The following is a 22,581-nucleotide window of genomic DNA, read 5'->3' as shown; positions in this document are numbered from 1 at the left end:
TATATAATATAAAATAGTGAAAATAAATGGTTTTATATTTATTGATGCCATAAGTTAGGATAAGATTTTCTTTAAAGTTTTTTTGTAAATGAATCAAATTTCAAATTAGTGATGAATATGGTATATGACGACGTAGCTGATTTATGCGTGTTCAATGTTTCGACTCTCATTCAAAATGATGTATTTGGTACATTCATTCTTGTCTTTATTGTTGCAAAATTGGGTTGTTTATATTCCATTCCATTAGATTGCATGTTAACAAAATGCTTTTTAAATATTTTACTAATGATATTTTTTTGATTTATATTCTTAATATCGAAATACTTCTTTAATTATTTGCCTTTGTCATTACAAAGTGGTTGATACTCTGCAGTATGTTAACTAGCTAAGTACTATATATAAATGCGCTATTGTGATTGGATGAGAGGTTGTTTACGCAAGCCGGTCTAAAATACTGATTTGTATGTATGGTTTGGAGGTTCTAAACACGAGCTCCAAAACTGAATATGTCCGGAGCTAATCAATCAGCTATAGTGTACTGAACAATTGTATAGTTAAAATTGCCTGTTCCAAAAACCCGTGATAGAAATGTAACTCTACCAATTATGTTTAGTAGTATCTCCACTAAATTGAGGTATATGATATCGAAATGTCTGAAGCTGCATACATTGCGTTGACTGCCCTGGATTCGACCGCCGTTAACCGTTTCAAAAAATAAGCGAGCGTTTGTTCAAATCATAGATTTAAACGTGTGAGCAATCGAATAGAGATTCGCAGCATGCAAGTTATTTTCCTACTTTTGAGAATTGACAATTTATTTATTTATTTGTCTGCATGTTTGTTTGTTTGTTTGTGTGTTGAACGACACCTGCACCTGCATCTTGAGGTTCTCACCGACGATGATGTCGAATACCTGCCATGACGTCATACACTTACCACACATCAATAGCGAGTATAGAAATAAGTACACATGTCGACTACACACCACCAAGTAATTTATTTATATGAGACTTTTCATGCATCAATTGAAATATATACACCTGTTGTGATAACACAAATGAATCCAATCGCCTCCAGCGTTCCGTGAAAAGTTTTGTTTTTAATCAAATGGAGCTCGATAAAAATCAATATGAATAATATTGACATTGGTAACACAATAGATCATAGAATGGAAAGTCGATTTTGCTGCATACTGACGACGCCCAACATAACAACATTCACATCGTGTTTTGTATCAAGTTAATCTGAAACAGCCGACACCTGGCTTTTATAACACAGACATTCTCACACCCTTGACTAAAATATGAAGAACATACATGGACACTGAAAGGAATGAGTTACATTCGACGTAATTAAACCGCTGTCACGTACAATTTTCGAAAAAAATATCAATAATTAATGAATATTAAAGTGATAAATATTGCATAATTGTGTTCATTGTCAAATAGCTTGTCCAATGGATGCCAATTCCTGTCATGTGCTGAGTCGAACACTTACTACAAGCACAGCATATTCTGGTGCCCCAGGAAGTTCCCATAATGTCCGCCTATATTTCTTTCTTACGTTTTTACGAGCAAACAGTACTTGGTCTTCCGATGTCCATCAATGCGGCATATTGCTTTGCTCTCATTCGCAAAGTAGCGATGCTGGACGATCTCCTCTCCTGTGTAATGTGGGGATTTGCAAGCTGTTCCAACACGCTGTTCTGTCCAATAAAGGAACTATTCGTGTTACTCTTACTGCTGTTGCTATTATCGCTGTTATCGCAATTGTTGCTGTTGGTGGTGATGGTGGTGGTGGTTTTGTTGTTGCTGTTATTGTTAGTACTATTATTATTATTATTATGGCTGCTGCTGTGGTTGTTGTTGTTGTTGAAGTGTGGTCTTAGCACTGGGTGAAAGTTTATCAAATTATTTCTGGCCAATCGTGATCGCGGCAATAGTGGTAATGGTCCTGGTAAACTGGCGGCGGTGCCGATCCCACGTGAAATAAAACAGTTGTTAAACGCCATGGATGTTGCAACGGGCGGGGATATGCCAAGACCCATGAGTGGGTCTCTTCCTAGAGAGAATCGATATGTTTCGGGGCAGTGATCGGCGTAGCCATGTAGACTGTGCACAGGCGGCGTCCTTGGCAGTGGTAGAGGGTTGGGTCCGTGGGCACCATTTGCTTTTTCTCTTTTTCTCCATTTTGCACGCCGGTTTTGAAACCATACCTATATTAATTAAAACAAATTGTATTTAATAAAATAAGGAACTAAATGGAGTTAGCCTTCCGGGTTTTTTTTTCTAAATTGACACATGCACACACACATTGATTAAGTCAGCTAGAGTAATTTTGACCACAAGTTGTAAAGGATGTAGTATTCGAATCCTTAGTGTTTTATGGCACAACTGTATACCCAGACAATTTATATTATTTATATGTCATATGGTTCAAAAGATATCTCAACAAATGTCAAGCGCGTGACAAACTCTGCTTGGAAGTACAAATTAACGATGATTATACATTTTTTATTGTGAACAACTAATGAGGACACGCTTCGTCGATACCAGTGTGCTCCATTGAGTCGACGCACCCACTAAATACGTACTCATGGTCAAATAAAACGTATGCTAGGGAGTCTTACTTACTTGAACACGTGCTTCAGTGAGGTCAACCCGTAGGGCCAGCTCCTCCCTTTGAACAACAAAACAATAAAAATACAATTAAACGACAACTGTTGCATTATGATTATTGACAGTCCATTATTTAATATACACGGATGAAAGGTTACGACAACTCAGAACTCACATACAAATGACTTTTGTACTTAATAATTAGGTATTGTCATCATTCATCGTTAACATGTAAACAAAATAAATAATCAAAGCAAATACAGTAATAAATCTGATGGCAGCTGTAAAAAACTGGTGAGTTTGTGGGTCTATGTAAGAAAATGAATACACGTTAGAGGACATTAAATCCACGTGTTTGTAACCATGGTGACTAATTTTATAATACACCAATCTTGACAAATGAGGGATGAATACAGACGATGATAATAGACAGACAGTTTAATTTACAAATCGTTTTGAGAATCCATTTTGTGACAACGATTTCTAGATGGTGAAAAAATAAAAGTAATACAAACGTGACATTAAGATTTTTTGCCCGTATATGATATATTACGAATTGATGACAAGTTTTCTATGTGTCACGTGTCACGACACATACTAGGTAGCTTCCATCTTCCACCGGCTGGCATAGCAGTCGTCCGTCGTTAATCATTGGATTAAGTCCAATCAGACATATATGATCTATAACCAAAGTACTGTGTTCAAGTAGGCAGCAGGTCACAATAAAATCGCTAGTTTATTTGTAGTACTAATATAAAGTGTCGGAAATTGGGTTGTTACATCTGTGTCGCTCACCTCAATGCCATTTGCTGCATGCTACTTTCGATGAGATTAAAGTATGCCAATAATGAACAGTTTTGGATTTTACGCCAATGAAAATAACTTGTTGTCTCATAAACTGCGTTTAGTTACAGCGGTAAACCGTCTATTCTATTCTATTCTATTCTATTCTATTCTATTCTATTCTATTCTATTCTATTCTATTCTATTCTATTCTATTCTATTCTATTCTGTCATAGAATGTCGATGTAACCATTATTATACAAACTATTGCCATGAGTAGACACCGAAATAACCGTTAGTTCGGTTAAACCTTGTAACATATTGGTTTCTTGCATGTATAATGTATGTTAGGGGGCATGAATACTGTACTATAAAATACTGATTTCCATTCAAAATGACAATAGATAACGTAAATCCTAGCCTGGGGTGGGTGTTTATGGTGATGTGAGTCACAGAAGATCTCCTTCAAGCTTTAAAGTCTTAAATTTGCTTACATTGTCATTTATTTGCCCCGTATAAGATGTTCTTAAGAATTCCCAGCTGGAGGAGAATAAGACAAAATAGCGTCATTCAATGGGCGGGATTTCAGACGGGTCTCAAGCTGCCTGTCGAGTCTTTATTCATGACTGTAAGCTTATTTTGCGATTTCACGTAGAATTATTGCAGCTTAGATGGTGTCAAATGAATGTTAAGTGCATCCAATCTCGTCTACTTCAATATCGCCATTATACCCGGATCACTTGGTTTGACCTCCGACCCTGTGATTACATGGATATGCAGTAGACTGTTATACACATGGTGTAGCGACCAAATCATTGATGTACTTGACACAAACATTCGGTTTATTGTAATAACCAGGTTTCAACAGTTTGTGGTGAATGATATGTGGTGTTGATCATAGTGGTGAATGATACGTGGTGTTGATCATAGTGGTGAATGATATGTGGTGTTGACCATAGTGGTGAATGATATGTGGTGTTGACCATAGTGGTGAATGATATGTGGTGTTGACTATAGTGGTTAATGATATGTGGTGTTGACCATAGTGGTGAATGATATGTGGTGTTGACCATAGTGGTGAATGATATGTGGTGTTGACCACAGTGGTGAATGATATGTGGTGTTGACCACAGTGGTGAATGATATGTGGTGTTGACCACAGTGGTGAATGATATGTGGTGTTGACAATAGTGGTGAATGATATGTGGTGTTGACCATAGTGGTGAATGATATGTGGTGTTGATCATAGTGGTGAATGATATGTGGTGTTGACAATAGTGGTGAATGATATGTGGTGTTGACCACAGTGGTGAATGATATGTGGTGTTGACCACAGTGGTGAATGATATGTGGTGTTGACCACAGTGGTGAATGATATGTGGTGTTGACACAGTGGTGAATGATATGTGGTGTTGACCATAGTGGTGAATGATATGTGGTGTTGACCATAGTGGTGAATGATATGTGGTGTTGACCATAGTGGTGAATGATATGTGGTGTTGACCACAGTGGTGAATGATATGTGGTGTTGACCACAGTGGTGAATGATATGTGGTGTTGACCACAGTGGTGAATGATATGTGGTGTTGACAATAGTGGTGAATGATATGTTGTGTTGACCATAGTGGTGAATGATATGTGGTGTTGACCATAGTTGTGAATGATATGTGGTGTAGATCATAGCGGTGAATGATATATGGTGTTCACCATAGTGGTGAATGATATGTGGTGTTGATCATAGTTGTGAATGATATGTGGTGTTGACCATAGTGGTGAATGATATGTGGTGTAGATCATAGTGGTGAATGATAAGTGGTGTAGATAATAGTGGTGAATAATATGAGGTGTAGATCATAGCGGTGAATGATATGTGGTGTTGACCATAGTGGTGAATGATATGTGGTGTTGACCATAGTGGTGAATGATATGTGGTGTTGACCATAGTGGTGAATGATATGTGGTGTTGACTATAGTGGTGAATGATATGTGGTGTTGACCATAGTGGTGAATGATATGTGGTGTTGAACATGGTGGTGAATGATATGTGGTGTTGACCATAGTGGTGAATGATATGTGGTGTAGATCATAGTGGTGAATAATATGTGGTGTAGATCATAGTGGTGAATGATATGTGGTGTAGATCATAGTGGTGAATGATATGTGGTGTTGACCATAGTGGTGAATGATATGTTGTGTTGATCATAGTTGTGAATGATATGTGGTGTTGACCATAGTGGTGAATGATATGTGGTGTAGATCATAGTGGTGAATGATAAGTGGTGTAGATAATAGTGGTGAATAATATGAGGTGTAGATCATAGCAGTGAATGATATGTGGTGTTGACCATAGTGGTGAATGATATGTGGTGTAGATCATAGTGGTGAATAATATGTGGTGTAGATCATAGTGGTGAATGATATGTGGTGTAGATCATAGTGGTGAATGATATGTGGTGTTGACCATAGTGGTGAATGATATGTTGTGTTGATCATAGTTGTGAATGATATGTGGTGTTGACCATAGTGGTGAATGATATGTGGTGTAGATCATAGTGGTGAATGATAAGTGGTGTAGATAATAGTGGTGAATAATATGAGGTGTAGATCATAGCAGTGAATGATATGTGGTGTTGACCATAGTGGTGAATGATATGTGGTGTTGACCATAGTGGTGAATGATATGTGGTGTTGACTATAGTGGTGAATGATATGTGGTGTTGACTATAGTGGTGAATGATATGTGGTGTTGACCATAGTGGTGAATGATATGTGGTGTTGAACATAGTGGTGAATGATATGTGGTGTTGACCATAGTGGTGAATGATATGTGGTGTTGAACATAGTGGTGAATGATATGTGGTGTAGATCATAGCGGTGAATGATATGTGGTGTATATCATAGCGGTGAATGATATGTGGTGTAGATCATTGCGGTGAATGATATGTGGTGTAGATCATAGTTGTGAATGATATGTGGTGTAGATCATAGTGGTGAGTGATATGTGGTGTTGACCATAGTTGTGAATGATATGTGGTGTAGATCATAGTGGTGAATGATATGTGGTGTAGATCATAGTTGTGAATGATATGTGGTGTAGATCATAGCGGTGAATGATATGTGGTGTTGACCATAGTGGTGAATGATATGTGGTGTTGACCATAGTGATGAATGATATGTGGTGTTGATCATAGTGGTGAATGATATGTGGTGTTGACCATAGTGGTGAATGATATGTGGTGTTGACCATAGTGATGAATGATATGTGGTGTTGACCACAGTGGTGAATGATATGTGGTGTAGATCATAGTTGTGAATGATATGTGGTGTAGATCATAGCGGTGAATGATATGTGGTGTTGACCATAGTGGTGAATGATATGTGGTGTTGACCATAGTGATGAATGATATGTGGTGTTGACCATAGTGGTGAATGATATGTGGTGTTGACCATAGTGATGAATGATATGTGGTGTTGACCATAGTGGTGAATGATATGTGGTGTTGACCATAGTGATGAATGATATGTGGTGTTGACCATAGTGATGAATGATATGTGGTGTTGACCACAGTGGTGAATGATATGTGGTGTTGACCATAGTGGTGAATGATATGTGGTGTTGACCATAGTGGTGAATGATATGTGGTGTTGACCACAGTGGTGAATGATATGTGGTGTTGACCATAGTGGTGAATGATATGTGGTGTTGACCATAGTGGTGAATGATATGTGGTGTTGACCACAGTGGTGAATGATATGTGGTGTTGACCATAGTGGTGAATGATATGTGGTGTTGACCATAGTGGTGAATGATATGTGGTGTTGACCATAGTGGTGAATGATATGTGGTGTTGACCACAGTGGTGAATGATATGTGGTGTTGACCACAGTGGTGAATGATATGTGGTGTTTACCATAGTGGTGAATGATATGTGGTGTTTACCATAGTGGTGAATGATATGTGGTGTTGACCATAGTGGTGAATGATATGTGGTGTTGACCATAGTGGTGAATGATATGTGGTGTTTACCATAGTGGTGAATGATATGTGGTGTTGAACATAGTGGTGAATGATATGTGGTGTTGACACAGTGGTGAATGATATGTGGTGTTTACCATAGTGGTGAATGATATGTGGTGTTTACCATAGTGGTGAATGATATGTGGTGTTGACCATAGTGGTGAATGATATGTGGTGTTGACCATAGTGGTGAATAATATGTGGTGTAGATCATAGTGGTGAATGATATGTGGTGTTGACCATAGTGGTGAATGATATGTGGTGTTTACCATAGTGGTGAATGATATGTGGTGTTGACCATAGTGGTGAATGATATGTGGTGTTGACCATAGTGGTGAATGATATGTGGTGTTTACCATAGTGGTGAATGATATGTGGTGTTTACCATAGTGGTGAATGATATGTGGTGTTGACCATAGTGGTGAATGATATGTGGTGTTGACCATAGTGGTGAATGATATGTGGTGTTGACCATAGTGGTGAATGATATGTGGTGTTGACCATAGTGGTGAATGATATGTGGTGTTGACCATAGTGGTGAATGATATGTGGTGTTTACCATAGTGGTGAATGATATGTGGTGTTTACCATAGTGGTGAATGATATGTGGTGTTGACCATAGTGGTGAATGATATGTGGTGTTGACCATAGTGGTGAATGATATGTGGTGTTTACCATAGTGGTGAATGATATGTGGTGTTTACCATAGTGGTGAATGATATGTGGTGTTGACCATAGTGGTGAATGATATGTGGTGTTTACCATAGTGGTGAATGATATGTGGTGTTGACCATAGTGGTGAATGATATGTGGTGTTGACCATAGTGGTGAATGATATGTGGTGTTGACCATAGTGGTGAATGATATGTGGTGTTTACCATAGTGGTGAATGATATGTGGTGTTTACCATAGTGATGAATGATATGTGGTGTTTACCATAGTGGTGAATGATATGTGGTGTTTACCATAGTGGTGAATGATATGTGGTGTTTACCATAGTGATGAATGATATGTGGTGTTTACCATAGTGGTGAATGATATGTGGTGTTGACCATAGTGGTGAATGATATGTGGTGTTGACCACAGTGGTGAATGATATGTGGTGTTTACCATAGTGGTGAATGATATGTGGTGTTGACCACAGTGGTGAATGATATGTGGTGTTGACCATAGTGATGAATGATATGTGGTGTTTACCATAGTGGTGAATGATATGTGGTGTTTACCATAGTGGTGAATGATATGTGGTGTTTACCATAGTGGTGAATGATATGTGGTGTTTACCATAGTGGTGAATGATATGTGGTGTTGACCATAGTGGTGAATGATATGTGGTGTTTACCATAGTGATGAATGATATGTGGTGTTGACCATAGTGGTGAATGATATGTGGTGTTGACCATAGTGGTGAATGATATGTGGTGTTTACCATAGTGATGAATGATATGTGGTGTTTACCATAGTGGTGAATGATATGTGGTGTTGACCATAGTGATGAATGATATGTGGTGTTGACCATAGTGGTGAATGATATGTGGTGTTTACCATAGTGATGAATGATATGTGGTGTTTACCATAGTGGTGAATGATATGTGGTGTTGACCATAGTGATGAATGATATGTGGTGTTTACCATAGTGGTGAATGATATGTGGTGTTGACCATAGTGATGAATGATATGTGGTGTTGACCATAGTGGTGAATGATATGTGGTGTTTACCATAGTGATGAATGATATGTGGTGTTTACCATAGTGGTGAATGATATGTGGTGTTGACCATAGTGATGAATGATATGTGGTGTTTACCATAGTGGTGAATGATATGTGGTGTTTACCATAGTGGTGAATGATATGTGGTGTTTACCATAGTGATGAATGATATGTGGTGTTGACCATAGTGGTGAATGATATGTGGTGTTTACCATAGTGGTGAATGATATGTGGTGTTTACCATAGTGGTGAATGATATGTGGTGTTTACCATAGTGGTGAATGATATGTGGTGTTTACCATAGTGGTGAATGATATGTGGTGTAGACCATAGTGGTGAATGATATGTGGTGTTTACCATAGTGGTGAATGATATGTGGTGTTTACCATAGTGGTGAATGATATGTGGTGTTTACCATAGTGGTGAATGATATGTGGTGTTTACCATAGTGGTGAATGATATGTGGTGTTTATCATAGTGGTGAATGATATGTGGTGTTTACCATAGTGGTGAATGATATGTGGTGTTGACCATAGTGGTGAATGATATGTGGTGTTTACCATAGTGGTGAATGATATGTGGTGTTTATCATAGTGGTGAATGATATGTGGTGTTTACCATAGTGGTGAATGATATGTGGTGTTTACCATAGTGGTGAATGATATGTGGTGTTTATCATAGTGGTGAATGATATGTGGTGTTTACCATAGTGGTGAATGATATGTGGTGTTTATCATAGTGGTGAATGATATGTGGTGTTTACCATAGTGGTGAATGATATGTGGTGTTTACCATAGTGGTGAATGATATGTGGTGTTTATCATAGTGGTGAATGATATGTGGTGTTGACCATAGTGGTGAATGATATGTGGTGTTTACCATAGTGGTGAATGATATGTGGTGTTTATCATAGTGGTGAATGATATGTGGTGTTTACCATAGTGGTGAATGATATGTGGTGTTTATCATAGTGATGAATGATATGTGGTGTAGACCATAGTGGTGAATGATATGTGGTGTTTATCATAGTGGTGAATGATATGTGGTGTTGACCATAGTGGTGAATGATATGTGGTGTTTACCATAGTGGTGAATGATATGTGGTGTTTATCATAGTGGTGAATGATATGTGGTGTTTACCATAGTGGTGAATGATATGTGGTGTTTATCATAGTGGTGAATGATATGTGGTGTTTACCATAGTGGTGAATGATATGTGGTGTTTACCATAGTGGTGAATGATATGTGGTGTTTACCATAGTGGTGAATGATATGTGGTGTTTACCATAGTGGTGAATGATATGTGGTGTTTACCATAGTGGTGAATGATATGTGGTGTTGACCATAGTGGTGAATGATATGTGGTGTTGACCATAGTGGTGAATGATATGTGGTGTTGACCATAGTGGTGAATGATATGTGGTGTTGACCACAGTGGTGAATGATATGTGGTGTTTACCATAGTGGTGAATGATATGTGGTGTTTACCATAGTGGTGAATGATATGTGGTGTTTACCATAGTGGTACGTCTTAACATACGTTATGGTAGAATAGATTAGCTCACAGGCTTGTAGAACACTGCGTGTGCACACACAAAGTAAATGATTTCAATGTGCCTAGATGTGCGTAGAGTTGTCGGCACATCCTCTGCAGAGCTCGTAAACATGAGATCTGATATGAAATCGTAAAGTTCTATGAACGTGATCTTCGTTCTATTGTGAGGTGGTGTTCCTACGAATAAGTTACCTAGATAACGGTGAATAGGCCAGGTGCATCCTAGACTAGAGCATTTTCATGTTAATATCCACATTAATGAAGACATATGTGTAGTCAATTATTAAATAACTATTTATTCGTGGTACTGAATAGTATATTGACTTTATCAGCATAACGAGGACTTGGTAGTCAACATTTCAATCCCCTGACCCCGCAGGCAAAGGATATAGAACAGGTGGCGGTATGCTGAAAAGGACTGTTTAGAAATTATGCATTACCAACCTCAAATTAGTTAGTCCACAACAATATAAAGATGCAATTTATTAATTTTATCGACGTATGAGCCACTTTCCAAATCCGTCGATATATATTCACAGCATAAATAAATACAGCAGTATCAATTATTATTATAAACTTAGAGTACTTAACGATCACATACCGAGTATAATATTTACTAAATAAGATGGTGTGGATAAACTTTTCTTTTTTTTTCAGTCATTGGAAGTCGTCACAATCTTGGTGTTTGCAACGGTGCCTTCGTTTTGTTCTGATATTTGATCGTTCTTTTAATGTATTTGCTGTCGAAACGGTGCGCAGTTGAAAGGGCGGCCTAATTAAAAAGGGCGCAGCTTTGACGGAGCAGCCTTTCGTGAGTGTGGTACGTTGACGCGATGCTAGGCCACACATTGCCGCGTGTCTTTGGCACGTGCCATCATTGGGTCGGTAGTGTATTAGCCATACAGACTGTTAACATTAAGTTCCTCCCATTTCATTCCAATTCGAATTGCCGAAGTATTAATTTTCCCTCCATTTTACGGTATCAATTTATTTACTTTATTCGTGTCGAAATGTTTGTTTTGTTTTGTTTTCAATATTATGATTACTGTCCATTACGGTTCACATAATGCCGGGTAATGACATTTGTGGCGGTGTATGCGTTTGTAACAGCTTGACTCTGCCCGTCCATGTCTCAGTCCATACCACATTAGCAATATTTATATTACATATTAGAGCAAATATAAAATGAGTGATATAAAAGAACCGTGGCATTCATGGATGAACAACAAAATGAATTTGAGCCAGATGCGATCTTAAGTAACGATCAACGCATAAGCGCAGTAGATTAATTTTGGTAGTAATTTCACGAAATTAATAATTTTAATGTGTGATCAGTGACATTCCAACTGATGCACACCGACGTTCGTGCGATCTGAGTAAATCAACTGACTAAAATAGATTAAGGCAACACATATTTTTTGATCTGTTCTCAATAATAGTTTCATTAAAACAAACAACGACAACGACGTTGTTTCGATTCGATGCACTACTAGCGAGTTCAAGAAATACACGCAGTAGAAAGTAGTCGTGTGTTAAATTTTACACAGAACGACTACAAGTTTGGTAACAATGTGGGCGTCTGACGTTAAACAGTCCAGTCCGCTGAGGTCAGGTTAAGCACAATTAACCCAATTAAGAGTAATTGGACTAGGCAATTAAATATGTTATAAAATTAATTCACTGGCAATTAGCGTTTTTCAACTTTATAAGAGATGTAAAGTTACGCCCCACTGCCTTAGTTTTATCACACACCCAATGCAATTATTCTAATTGGCAAGTACGGCAAGGCTGTTCGTGTATACCAGCCGAGCTCAAACATACCATACTTAGCAATTGAGAGAAGAGCGGGACAGGGAGATATTGGGGCAACTATGCAGTCGCTTTCCTTGGTTAAGCTAGCTTATATTTATATAGAAAAACTGTATGCCACTAGAATGTGTATTGTGAAATAATTCTGCATTTCTTTTGGTTCGAAATTTCTACGATGATCGGGGTATTAAAAATTAATCATTTTAATTATCATTTGTAATGGTGACCATGCACATGCACACTATAGTTTAGAAAAAGACATGTCTAGGTAGGGTGTACACCGGGGTCTAGATAAAGACACGTCTAGGTGGGGTGTACACCGGGGGCTAGATAAAGGCATGTCCAGGTAAGGTGACACTGGGGTCTAGAAAAAGACATGTCAAGGTGGGGTGTACACCGGGGGCTAGATAAAGGCATGTCCAGGTAAGGTGACACTGGGGTCTGGAAAAAAGCATGTCTGGGTAGGGTGTACACCGGGGTCAAGATAAAGGCATGTCCAGGTAAGGTGACACTGGGGTCTGGAAAAAAGACACGTCTAGGTGGGGTGCACACCGGGGTCTAGATAAAGGAGTGTCCAGGTAAGGTGACACTGGGGTCTAGAAAAAGACATGTCTAGGTGGGGTGTACACCGGGGTCTAGATAACGGCATGTCCAGGTAAGGTGACACTGGGGTCTAGAAAATAACATGTCTAGGTAGGGTGTACACCGGGGTCTAGATAACGGCATGTCCAGGTAAGGTGACACTTGGGTCTAGAAAAAGACATGTCTGGGTAGGGTGTACACCGGGGTCTAGATAAAGGAATGTCCAGGTAAGGTGACACTGGGGTCTAGAAAAAGACATGTCTAGGTGGGGTGTACACCGGGGTCTAGATAACGGCATGTCCAGGTAAGGTGACACTGGGGTCTAGAAAATAACATGTCTAGGTAGGGTGTACACCGGGGTCTAGATAACGGCATGTCCAGGTAAGGTGACACTTGGGTCTAGAAAAAGACATGTCTGGGTAGGGTGTACACCGGGGTCTAGATAAAGGAATGTCCAGGTAAGGTGACACTTGGGTCTAGAAAAAGACATGTCAAGGTGGGGTGTACACCGGGGGCTAGATAAAGGCATGTCCAGGTAAGGTGACACTGGGGTCTGGAAAAAAGCATGTCTGGGTAGGGTGTACACCGGGGTCAAGATAAAGGCATGTCCAGGTAAGGTGACACTGGGGTCTGGAAAAAAGACACGTCTAGGTGGGGTGCACACCGGGGTCTAGATAAAGGAGTGTCCAGGTAAGGTGACACTGGGGTCTAGAAAAAGACATGTCTAGGTGGGGTGTACACCGGGGTCTAGATAACGGCATGTCCAGGTAAGGTGACACTGGGGTCTAGAAAATAACATGTCTAGGTAGGGTGTACACCGGGGTCTAGATAACGGCATGTCCAGGTAAGGTGACACTTGGGTCTAGAAAAAGACATGTCTGGGTAGGGTGTACACCGGGGTCTAGATAAAGGAATGTCCAGGTAAGGTGACACTGGGGTCTAGAAAAAGACATGTCTAGGTGGGGTGTACACCGGGGTCTAGATAACGGCATGTCCAGGTAAGGTGACACTGGGGTCTAGAAAATAACATGTCTAGGTAGGGTGTACACCGGGGTCTAGATAACGGCATGTCTAGGTAAGGTGACACTTGGGTCTAGAAAAAGACATGTCTGGGTAGGGTGTACACCGGGGTCTAGATAAAGGCATGTCCAGGTAAGGTGACACTAGGGTCTGGAAAAAGACATGTCTAGGTAGGGTGTACACCGGGGTCCAAAAAAGACATGTCTCGGTAGATGTGACACCGTGTCTAGATAAAATGTCACTACTAACCTGGTAAATACGTCTGGGTAGTGCGTTTTTTGAAATGCCCGTTCCAGTTCATCTAATTGGTAACTGGTAAACGTTGTGCGATATCTGCGTTGTTTTCTTTTTCCACAACTGTAGTCTTCAGTATCGCTGCATCCCGATAAACTGAGCCCGTCATCCGCTCCCTCGCCTTCGTGCTCAACACCGCTTTTTACCTCTACAGTCGCCTTCTCGTTTCTCATTGATATAGAAGAAGTTGTTGTGGGGTCACTCTCAAAATCTTCAGTTGTTTCAATTTTGTTACTGTTCGGTTCAGTTTTGCCGCAGCCATTTGTACTGAAAAAATCACTTTCGACTTTTCCATCAAACCCATGCCGATTCTCATTGGCTTGGTCAGCTTGCATTCTTGACCCGTTGTTCCATGTAGCCGGGTCTCGGATACATTTTCTCTCTTCTCCTTCATATGGCTCTTCGGTCTTTAATGTTGGCCACCATAGTGGTGTCCCAGTCGAATGTTTAATTTTATGGATGTTCAATTGTTGGTACACGTGTTGATGCGTAGCGTTGTCCATCAATAGTCTTGCCGTGGAGAAATCTTTGTACAACTGCCTTTCTTTGAGATCAGTGCAATTTTTCAAGGCGAGGTCCATTTTCTTCGATTCTTAAAATAACAAAAAAACATGCATGGTATGAAAATGGTGAAAAACGTACATGGTATCACATGACAATACTATTCCGGCATAACCAATAGTTCATAAATGCTTAGTAAATCCAGAGGCTTAGAATGCATGTGTAGTGTGCTTGAATTAAACTAAATTGGAAAATCAATCAAAAGCATGAACAGTAACGTATGTCGGTACCAGAGTTTGAACGTAATTCATACTACTTGGATTGCCGATGAATGAAAACATCCAACTTATAACATCCCTCACGATGAAAGTGACAGATTTTTACACTGGTGTCCCGGCAAAGTCTTTATAACATGCATCGTATAAGCTTCCAAACATGGGAGGGTATCATTCATATAAATAGAGAGTGAAGAATGGTCAGTCTTACTTGGCACACACAAACACATTCAGCTGCTTCCTAACAATGATCGCTGTAGTGAATGCCATATGCCCCATAGGTAGCACACGGTACGCCACAGTGTAAAAATAGCCTGGAGTCATAGACAACATACACTAATGCTTAGTTGGATGAACACCAATTAACGGCACTCATCACCTGGTGTATAGGTGTTAGTCAAACTAGGAGAACCTGCTACCGTATATAGCGTTCGACACGCACCCACTCTTGTCAATGTAGAATACGTATGTCTAGTATTAATATGATGTAAATGTACATGCTTCGTATATTTACATATGTAAAACTTATGGGGGATGGGGGACGGGGTGCGCACCCACCCCTACCTCACCCGATCCATCAAACATACATTGTCTATAGTCGATAACCATTAGACAAATTAATATTCATACACGATGTTTGTACTGAATTATCACATATAATCGTTATAAAACAATGTCTGTCGTAGATAAGTGTTTCAACCTGCTAGTGTATGGAACAGTTGCAGTGATTACTGCGGTTGATATATTTACGTGACAAGAGAAACACACGAACTTAGACATTGGCACCAAGCTTCAACTTTAAATCAAAGGAAGACAAAAAATATAGAATCGCAGAAACACCAAACGTATCGGTTAAAAAAAATACCGATCTTCGAGAATCTGTGCACTCTCAGCGTGCACAGAAAAGAGTAACAACAGGCAACTGACGCGTATGTATGTTGATTTGAGTAACAAACACATTTTTTTTTAAATTGTGCTGACAACACTGTTAAACCCTGGCAAACATAAACCGTCATAACACGTGACTATGAGAAGCCTATCGAGAAGTTCCATGTAACCATGACAACCTGTAGTTTATCTGATACGCCATGTCCAAATATGTCGTGTTTCCATTCTATTCCAGTAGTCGCTATACAATCAAATTACGTGTATATTTTTATCCACAATTTTGTTCCATAAAATTAATTACAGTTTCAAAACCATATGAACATTTTTCACGAGTCTCAGTATGGGGCATTTTTTTTGTGTGTGAAATGTGATAGCATCGTTGCGGTATTGATGACCACGTCGTATTATACACAAATTAATGCACACAAGTAATTGGTGGGATCAACAGCTCAGAAACAAAAACGTAACTACGTATGGCCGGGGACAAAATTAATAATACAGGTCCATGATCACTGTAGCATACCTTGTGTATGCAAATACAGCCACAGCTGTCGCAGTTGTTCCATATTCTTGATAAATTAAAAGGCCTTTTTCAAAAAATTCGTGTATACAGTGGCTAATAAAGTGTTAGTAATACGGTTATGGTATTAAGTATTTGATCGGCGCATATTGCTGCCACCGTCAATCGAACTTATCGAACACTATGATATCAGACATATGGTTCAATTTGTATGTAGGATAAGGCAATCAAAGGCAAATCAGCGTAAAAAATACCTATCAATCAAGGAGAATAATTAACACATTCATGTCAAACAAATTATCGCCAAAATATACCACTAATTCTTTTGTCCGGTTCTTGCGATTGTCATTGGATTTAGAAATGGCACGAATCAGTAACATAAACTGGTCGTTTCACAAATATCGTTCCTGACTTTTTCAATTAATGTATTTTTGGTAGAATAAAGCTCAGTGGATGGATATAATCCCAACTCAAAGCTGTGTGCGTCGTTTTAGTTTTGTTTTTCCCACGCACAAAAACCAAGCAGCCAGCCGGTGACGATTAGTGTTGTTGCTTTTACGTAATCCCCACCTTAATACGAGAGATTGCTTTGATTAAATTTCGACTCATATATTCAGGCCAGGTTGACGTCCCGTATGGACCACGAACGTTACAATAAACATCGATCAACTAAACCCGGGTTATTCGGGTACTATGTAGGCGTATGCTAAATATAAGAAAATATGGATGTACATTACAACTCAGGGATTATTACGTTCCGTAAAAATAAATTGAAGCATGAACTATAAATTACTAGTAGAGTCAATGATTTTAGAAAGGTGTAATACAATATAGAAGTTTATGTATAATAGATAAGAAACGCTTAATTGTATGTACTAATGTTCTAATACGTCAATGTGACTAACATTGATATTCAGGTCGATCAAATACAAACAACGATGGTATTTTGATGAAACTGGGATCATAAATAAATAAATAAATAAAAGTGGTTATCGCCACAGAAATGGACACTAAAATCAACGTAAAATACTGAGATTAGAGTTCAGGTGGTTATGGCCACTGACTGAAATGGGCGCGGAATGCTGAGGTTGGAAATTAACAGCAGTGGTTATGGCCACTGAAATGAACACGGTGTGCTGAGGTTGGAAATTAACACAAGTGGTTATCGCCACTGAAATGGACGCGGAACGAATGCTGAGGTTAGAAATTAACAGCAGTGGTTATCGCCACTGAAATGGACGCGGAATGCTGAGGTTGGAAATTAACAGAAGTGGTTATGGCCACTGAAATGGACGCGGAATGCTGAGGTTGGAAATTAACAGAAGTGGTTATGGCCACTGAAATGAACATGGTGTGCTGAGGTTGGAAATTAACAGAAGTGGTTATCGGTACTGAAATGGAAGCGGAATGCTGAGGTTGGAAATTAACAGAAGTGGTTATCGGCACTAAAATGGACGCGGAATGCTGAGGTTGGAAATTAACAGCAGTGTTTATGGCCACTGAAATGAACACGATGTGATCAGGTTGGAAATTAACAGAAGTGGTTATCGCCACTGAAATAAACGTGGAATGCTGAGGTTGGAAATTAACAGCAGTGGTTATCGCCACTGAAATGGACGCGGAATGCTGAGGTTAGAAATTAACAGAAGTGGTAATGGCCACTGAAATGAACACGATGTGTTGAGGTTGGATATTAACAGAAGTGGTTATCGGCACTGAAATGAATGCGGAATGCTGAGGTTGGAAATTAACAGAAGTGGTTATCGGCACTGAAATGAACACGGTGTGCTGAGGTTGGAAATTAACAGAAGTGGTTATGGCCACTGAAATGGACGCGGAATGCTGAGCTTGGAAATTAACAGAAGTGGTTATGGCCACTGAAATGGACGCGGAATGCTGAGCTTGGAAATTAACAGCAGTGGTTATCGCCACTGAAATGAACACGGTGTGCTGAGGTTGGAAATTAACAGAAGTGGTTATGGCCACTGAAATGAACACAGTGTGCTGAGGTTGGAAATTAACAGAAGTGGTTATGGCCACTGAAATGGACGCAGAATGCTGAGGTTGTAAATTAACAGAAGTGGTTATGGCCACTGAAATGAACACTGTGTGCCGAGGTTGGAAATTAACAGAATTGGTTATGGCCACTGAAATGAACACGGTGTGCTGAGGTTGGAAATTAACAGAATTGGTTATGGCCACTGAAATGAACACGGTGTGCTGATGTTGGAAATTAACAGAATTGGTTATGGCTACTGAAATGGACGCGGAATGCTGAGTTTGGAAATTAACAGAAGTAGTTATGGCCACTGAAATGAACACGGTGTGCTGAGGTTGTAAATTAACAGAAGTGGTTATGGCCACTGAAATGAACACGGTGTGCTGAGGTTGAAAATTAACAGTAGTGGTTATCGGCACTGAAATGAACACGGAATTCCAAAGTTGGAAATTAACAGAAGTGGTTATCGGCGCTGAAATTGAGGCAGTATTCTGATATTGGAAATTAACAAAAGTGGTTATCGCCACTGAAATGGACGCATAACGCTGTGGTTGGAAATTATTAACAGAAGTGGTTATGGCCACTGAAATGAACACTGTGTGCCGAGGTTGGAAATTAACAGAATTGGTTATGGCCACTGAAATGAACACGGTGTGCTGAGGTTGGAAATTAACAGAAGTGGTTATGGCCACTGAAATGAACACAGTGTGCTGAGGTTGGAAATTAACAGAAGTAGTTATGGCCACTGAAATGGACGCAGAATGCTGAGGTTGTAAATTAACAGAAGTGGTTATGGCCACTGAAATGAACACTGTGTGCCGAGGTTGGAAATTAACAGAATTGGTTATGGCCACTGAAATGAACACGGTGTGCTAAGGTTGGAAATTAACAGAATTGGTTATGGCCACTGAAATGAACACGGTGTGCTGAGGTTGGAAATTAACAGAATTGGATATGGCCACTGAAATGGACGCGGAATGCTGAGGTTGGAAATTAACAGAAGTAGTTATGGCCACTGAAATGAACACGGTGTGCTGAGGTTGTAAATTAACATAAGTGGTTATGGCCACTGAAATGAACACGGTGTGCTGAGGTTGAAAATTAACAGTAGTGGTTATCGGCACTGAAATGAACACGGAATTCCAAAGTTGGAAATTAACAGAAGTGGTTATCGGCGCTGAAATTGAGGCAGTATTCTGATATTGGAAATTAACAAAAGTGGTTATCGCCACTGAAATGGACGCATAACGCTGTGGTTGGAAATTAACAGAAGTGTTTATCGGCACTGAAATGAATGCATAACGCTGAGGTTGGAAATATGAATGGACCACTGAATGGACGCGCAATGCTATCAAGTGGAGCACTCAGTTACGGGTAGGTTGTTTTCCCATAGAATGCTGGTACATCGTTCGCCACAACTTATATCGCATATATCGTAAATAGCCAACATAGATACGGCAATGTCACGACACATGTGACAACGGCTGATACCATTAATTTGTATGGAACAATGCGTGTATTAAGTGATAACGCGATGAGCTTATCTGGCATCATATTGGTGTACCGACCATCTCAGTGCTAATCGCCTTAATGAGACTCTATATCCAGTATGATGGTCATTGTAATTACAAAATAATCCCCCTATTTAGAAATAAACTGCAAAAAAATCGTTTTTTCAAAACTTACTTTCATCACGGGTACCTACATTGATTTGCCAATACTTAGAACAATATCATATAATGCTCTTTTTCAAATTCACAGTTAATTCAAGAATTACATTGGAACAGCACTTTGTAAAATATTAGAACATTTGTATTTGTTTTAGTACACGTAATCCTGTTCAGACGCATTGTCTACATCATGTCCGTAGAGTGTCCGTGCCCCTAATATCGCTCTACATGCTAAACAATTATTTTCACCGGCTGGATATTTAAAAATACGAATTTTCATAATTATTTTTGAGAATTCGTAAAAGAAATCCTGAATTCTTCGTACACATGTTTCGATATTGTCAAACTATTATTAAGATGACGAAAAATAGAAAATATTAAATGATGAAATAAACCAACCTAATGTTACTTGGCGTCCGTATATACTTGGTAATTGTAATGACTAAGCTACAAAGGGTTTAGTACAGGCAAGGGAGTGGCGCCGTTCAGGTCTGTATCATTGACGTTCTAATAGTCCGATTTTCCTGTTTATTGAAATTGAGAGCCAATCGTATAAACCATACAATAGTCCCAACATCTAGTTTTATAATTCCGAGGGTTTTCAGCATTGATCCAGTTGAAGGATAGCCTCCCCGTCAGTACGGCTTTCAGTAAATACCTTATTAAGTCAGAAATGTCTTTATAAAATATAAGTGTGTACCATATGTTTAGGATTGGACAAGTGTATTTACTGATAGCTTATTAACATCGAAATAACCACTTCTGATTGATGTGTTCAAGTAACGTTGTTGCAAATAAACTCCATACAGCTCGGATTTCCGCACACAACCGCCCTATAAAATTGCATTCAACGTTCTCATGCGTAATTTGCCTACATTTTATTTTCAAATAACGACCCTTTTGGTCGTGATATTAATCTTTAATCGAAACAAGCTCCGAGTTATTTGTCGCCATTGTTCGATGTTAATACTACAACTTAATTGAAGAGGACTTTAATAAAAACAATTTTTAAATAATTAATGCGTCAGGTGTAAATTTCATCTGCATTGGCGATGGGGTGATTAATGAGCTTGACGATATTATTAGCTCCGGGTATTACATTTGCGCAGGCGCGACGATGTGGAAATGGCACATTGGTATAATATTGATACTTGGCATTACCGTCTTTGAAATGTATGGATGTGACTAATGGGATGGCTATTGAATGTAATCACAGTGAAACTGAGCACAATGAAAGCGACTACAATGACAGTTTGGGGAAGAATAACAAACACTTCAGCATGTTGTCTTAAACTACACAGTACCAGATCCACGCAATTAATTTGGTTGTTATTTCGCAATCTTATTGTAGCGGGTTGTAATTAAATTGAAACAGCGCTCGCCATGCGTGTGAAATGACGAGTCATGGTTTCTTATGTGCCGGAGTTAAACACAGCCGTTGAAAGAAACCGACATTCAAAGTGGTGTGTACATTGCCAAGTTAATAATATGAGATCGATGTCAAATTGATTTCACTTCTACCGAGCTATGTGTATATATGACTGATTCAGTTCCAGCAGCACTCTCTACACAGCTTTAAACCCACACATCTAACTTTTAACGCAAAGACCCTTAATAATTTAATTCACATAAACAAATAACGTCGCATCTTATTTGTAATTATGTTATATATGAAATCCGGTGGTATTAACACCAACACGCATTTCATTTACACTTAAATGACGATTCAAGAACACGTGTCGTGTCATGGTGACTACAAGGTTATTACCATAGTTACGCAAATATATACAGCCAAATAATGTAGAAAAATAGTTTAAAAACTTACCACATCGGGGGGATGTGCCAACTTCATCTTTATTAGCTGTAGTGACTGCATTGTTTTCCGGTGTTATTCCATTTAGCGTGGAGTTTATTCGGACCAGTTTGGGACATGCCGGCAGATCGGGTTTGAGTCTTGGTAGTTTAGTAACGGAACTGCTTTGGCAAAAAGACATGGACATATTGGAATATTTCAATAATAGGAACTGCTCACCAACATACCTCGCCAAACTACATACATCGGTCTATTTAGGGGAGAGGATGTACCTTGTGTATATAAAAATGGTATCTGGGCACCCCTAGGTATGTGAATATAGGCACATTAAGTGCTCATTCATCTGTTTGTCAGTTTCGAGCTGTCGCATATACGTTGGGAATTAAAATATGACCCACGCACGCATACAATAGAATTAGAGAATACAAATAAAAACAAACGCAACGGACCATATAAGTTCACTGAAGACTGATGGTGAGTGTTGTTTGGCTGACAACACCGTGAACACATTCTGAAAGTTTAATTG

General features: G+C 39.2%; 1 protein-coding gene across 2 annotated transcripts; it reads right to left on the bottom strand.

The window, feature by feature from the left end:
- Positions 1–978: 978 nt before the first annotated feature.
- LOC102800697 (uncharacterized) lies at positions 979–22,303 on the bottom strand. 2 transcript variants are annotated; one of them, XM_085497584.1, is made up of 4 exons: positions 22,068–22,303; positions 14,345–14,981; positions 2,634–2,679; positions 979–2,215 (listed from the first exon to the last, which is right to left on the bottom strand). In XM_085497584.1, exons 1-4 carry the CDS (start codon positions 22,240–22,242, stop codon positions 1,568–1,570), a joined length of 1,506 nt encoding a protein of 501 aa, XP_085353710.1. In that variant the 5' UTR covers positions 22,243–22,303; the 3' UTR covers positions 979–1,567. The 2 variants fall into 2 exon arrangements, with proteins under 2 accessions (XP_085353710.1, XP_085353715.1); XM_085497589.1 differs by lacking the exon at positions 22,068–22,303 and adding an exon at positions 15,181–15,264.
- Between the last annotated feature and the right edge of the window lie 278 nt (positions 22,304–22,581).

This window comes from Saccoglossus kowalevskii, chromosome 1, assembly GCF_978046115.1.
Source record: "Saccoglossus kowalevskii chromosome 1, keSacKowa6.1, whole genome shotgun sequence".
NCBI lineage: Eukaryota > Metazoa > Hemichordata > Enteropneusta > Harrimaniidae > Saccoglossus > Saccoglossus kowalevskii.
The sequence above is the reverse complement of the archived record's forward strand: the minus strand, read 5'-3'. Positions and strand labels throughout refer to the sequence as shown.

Bases quoted from the DNA above. Each gene is read 5' to 3' on its own strand.
- LOC102800697 (XM_085497584.1), bottom strand. From the start codon at position 22,242: ATGTCCATGTCTTTTTGCCAAAGCAGTTCCGTTACTAAACTACCAAGA. The intron at 14,982-22,067 runs GTAAGTTTTTAA...TGTTATTTTAAG, and splicing joins TGGCACATCCCCCCGATGTG to AATCGAAGAAAATGGACCTC. The intron at 2,216-2,633 runs GTAAGTAAGACT...TAATTAATATAG, and splicing joins TCACTGAAGCACGTGTTCAA to GTATGGTTTCAAAACCGGCG.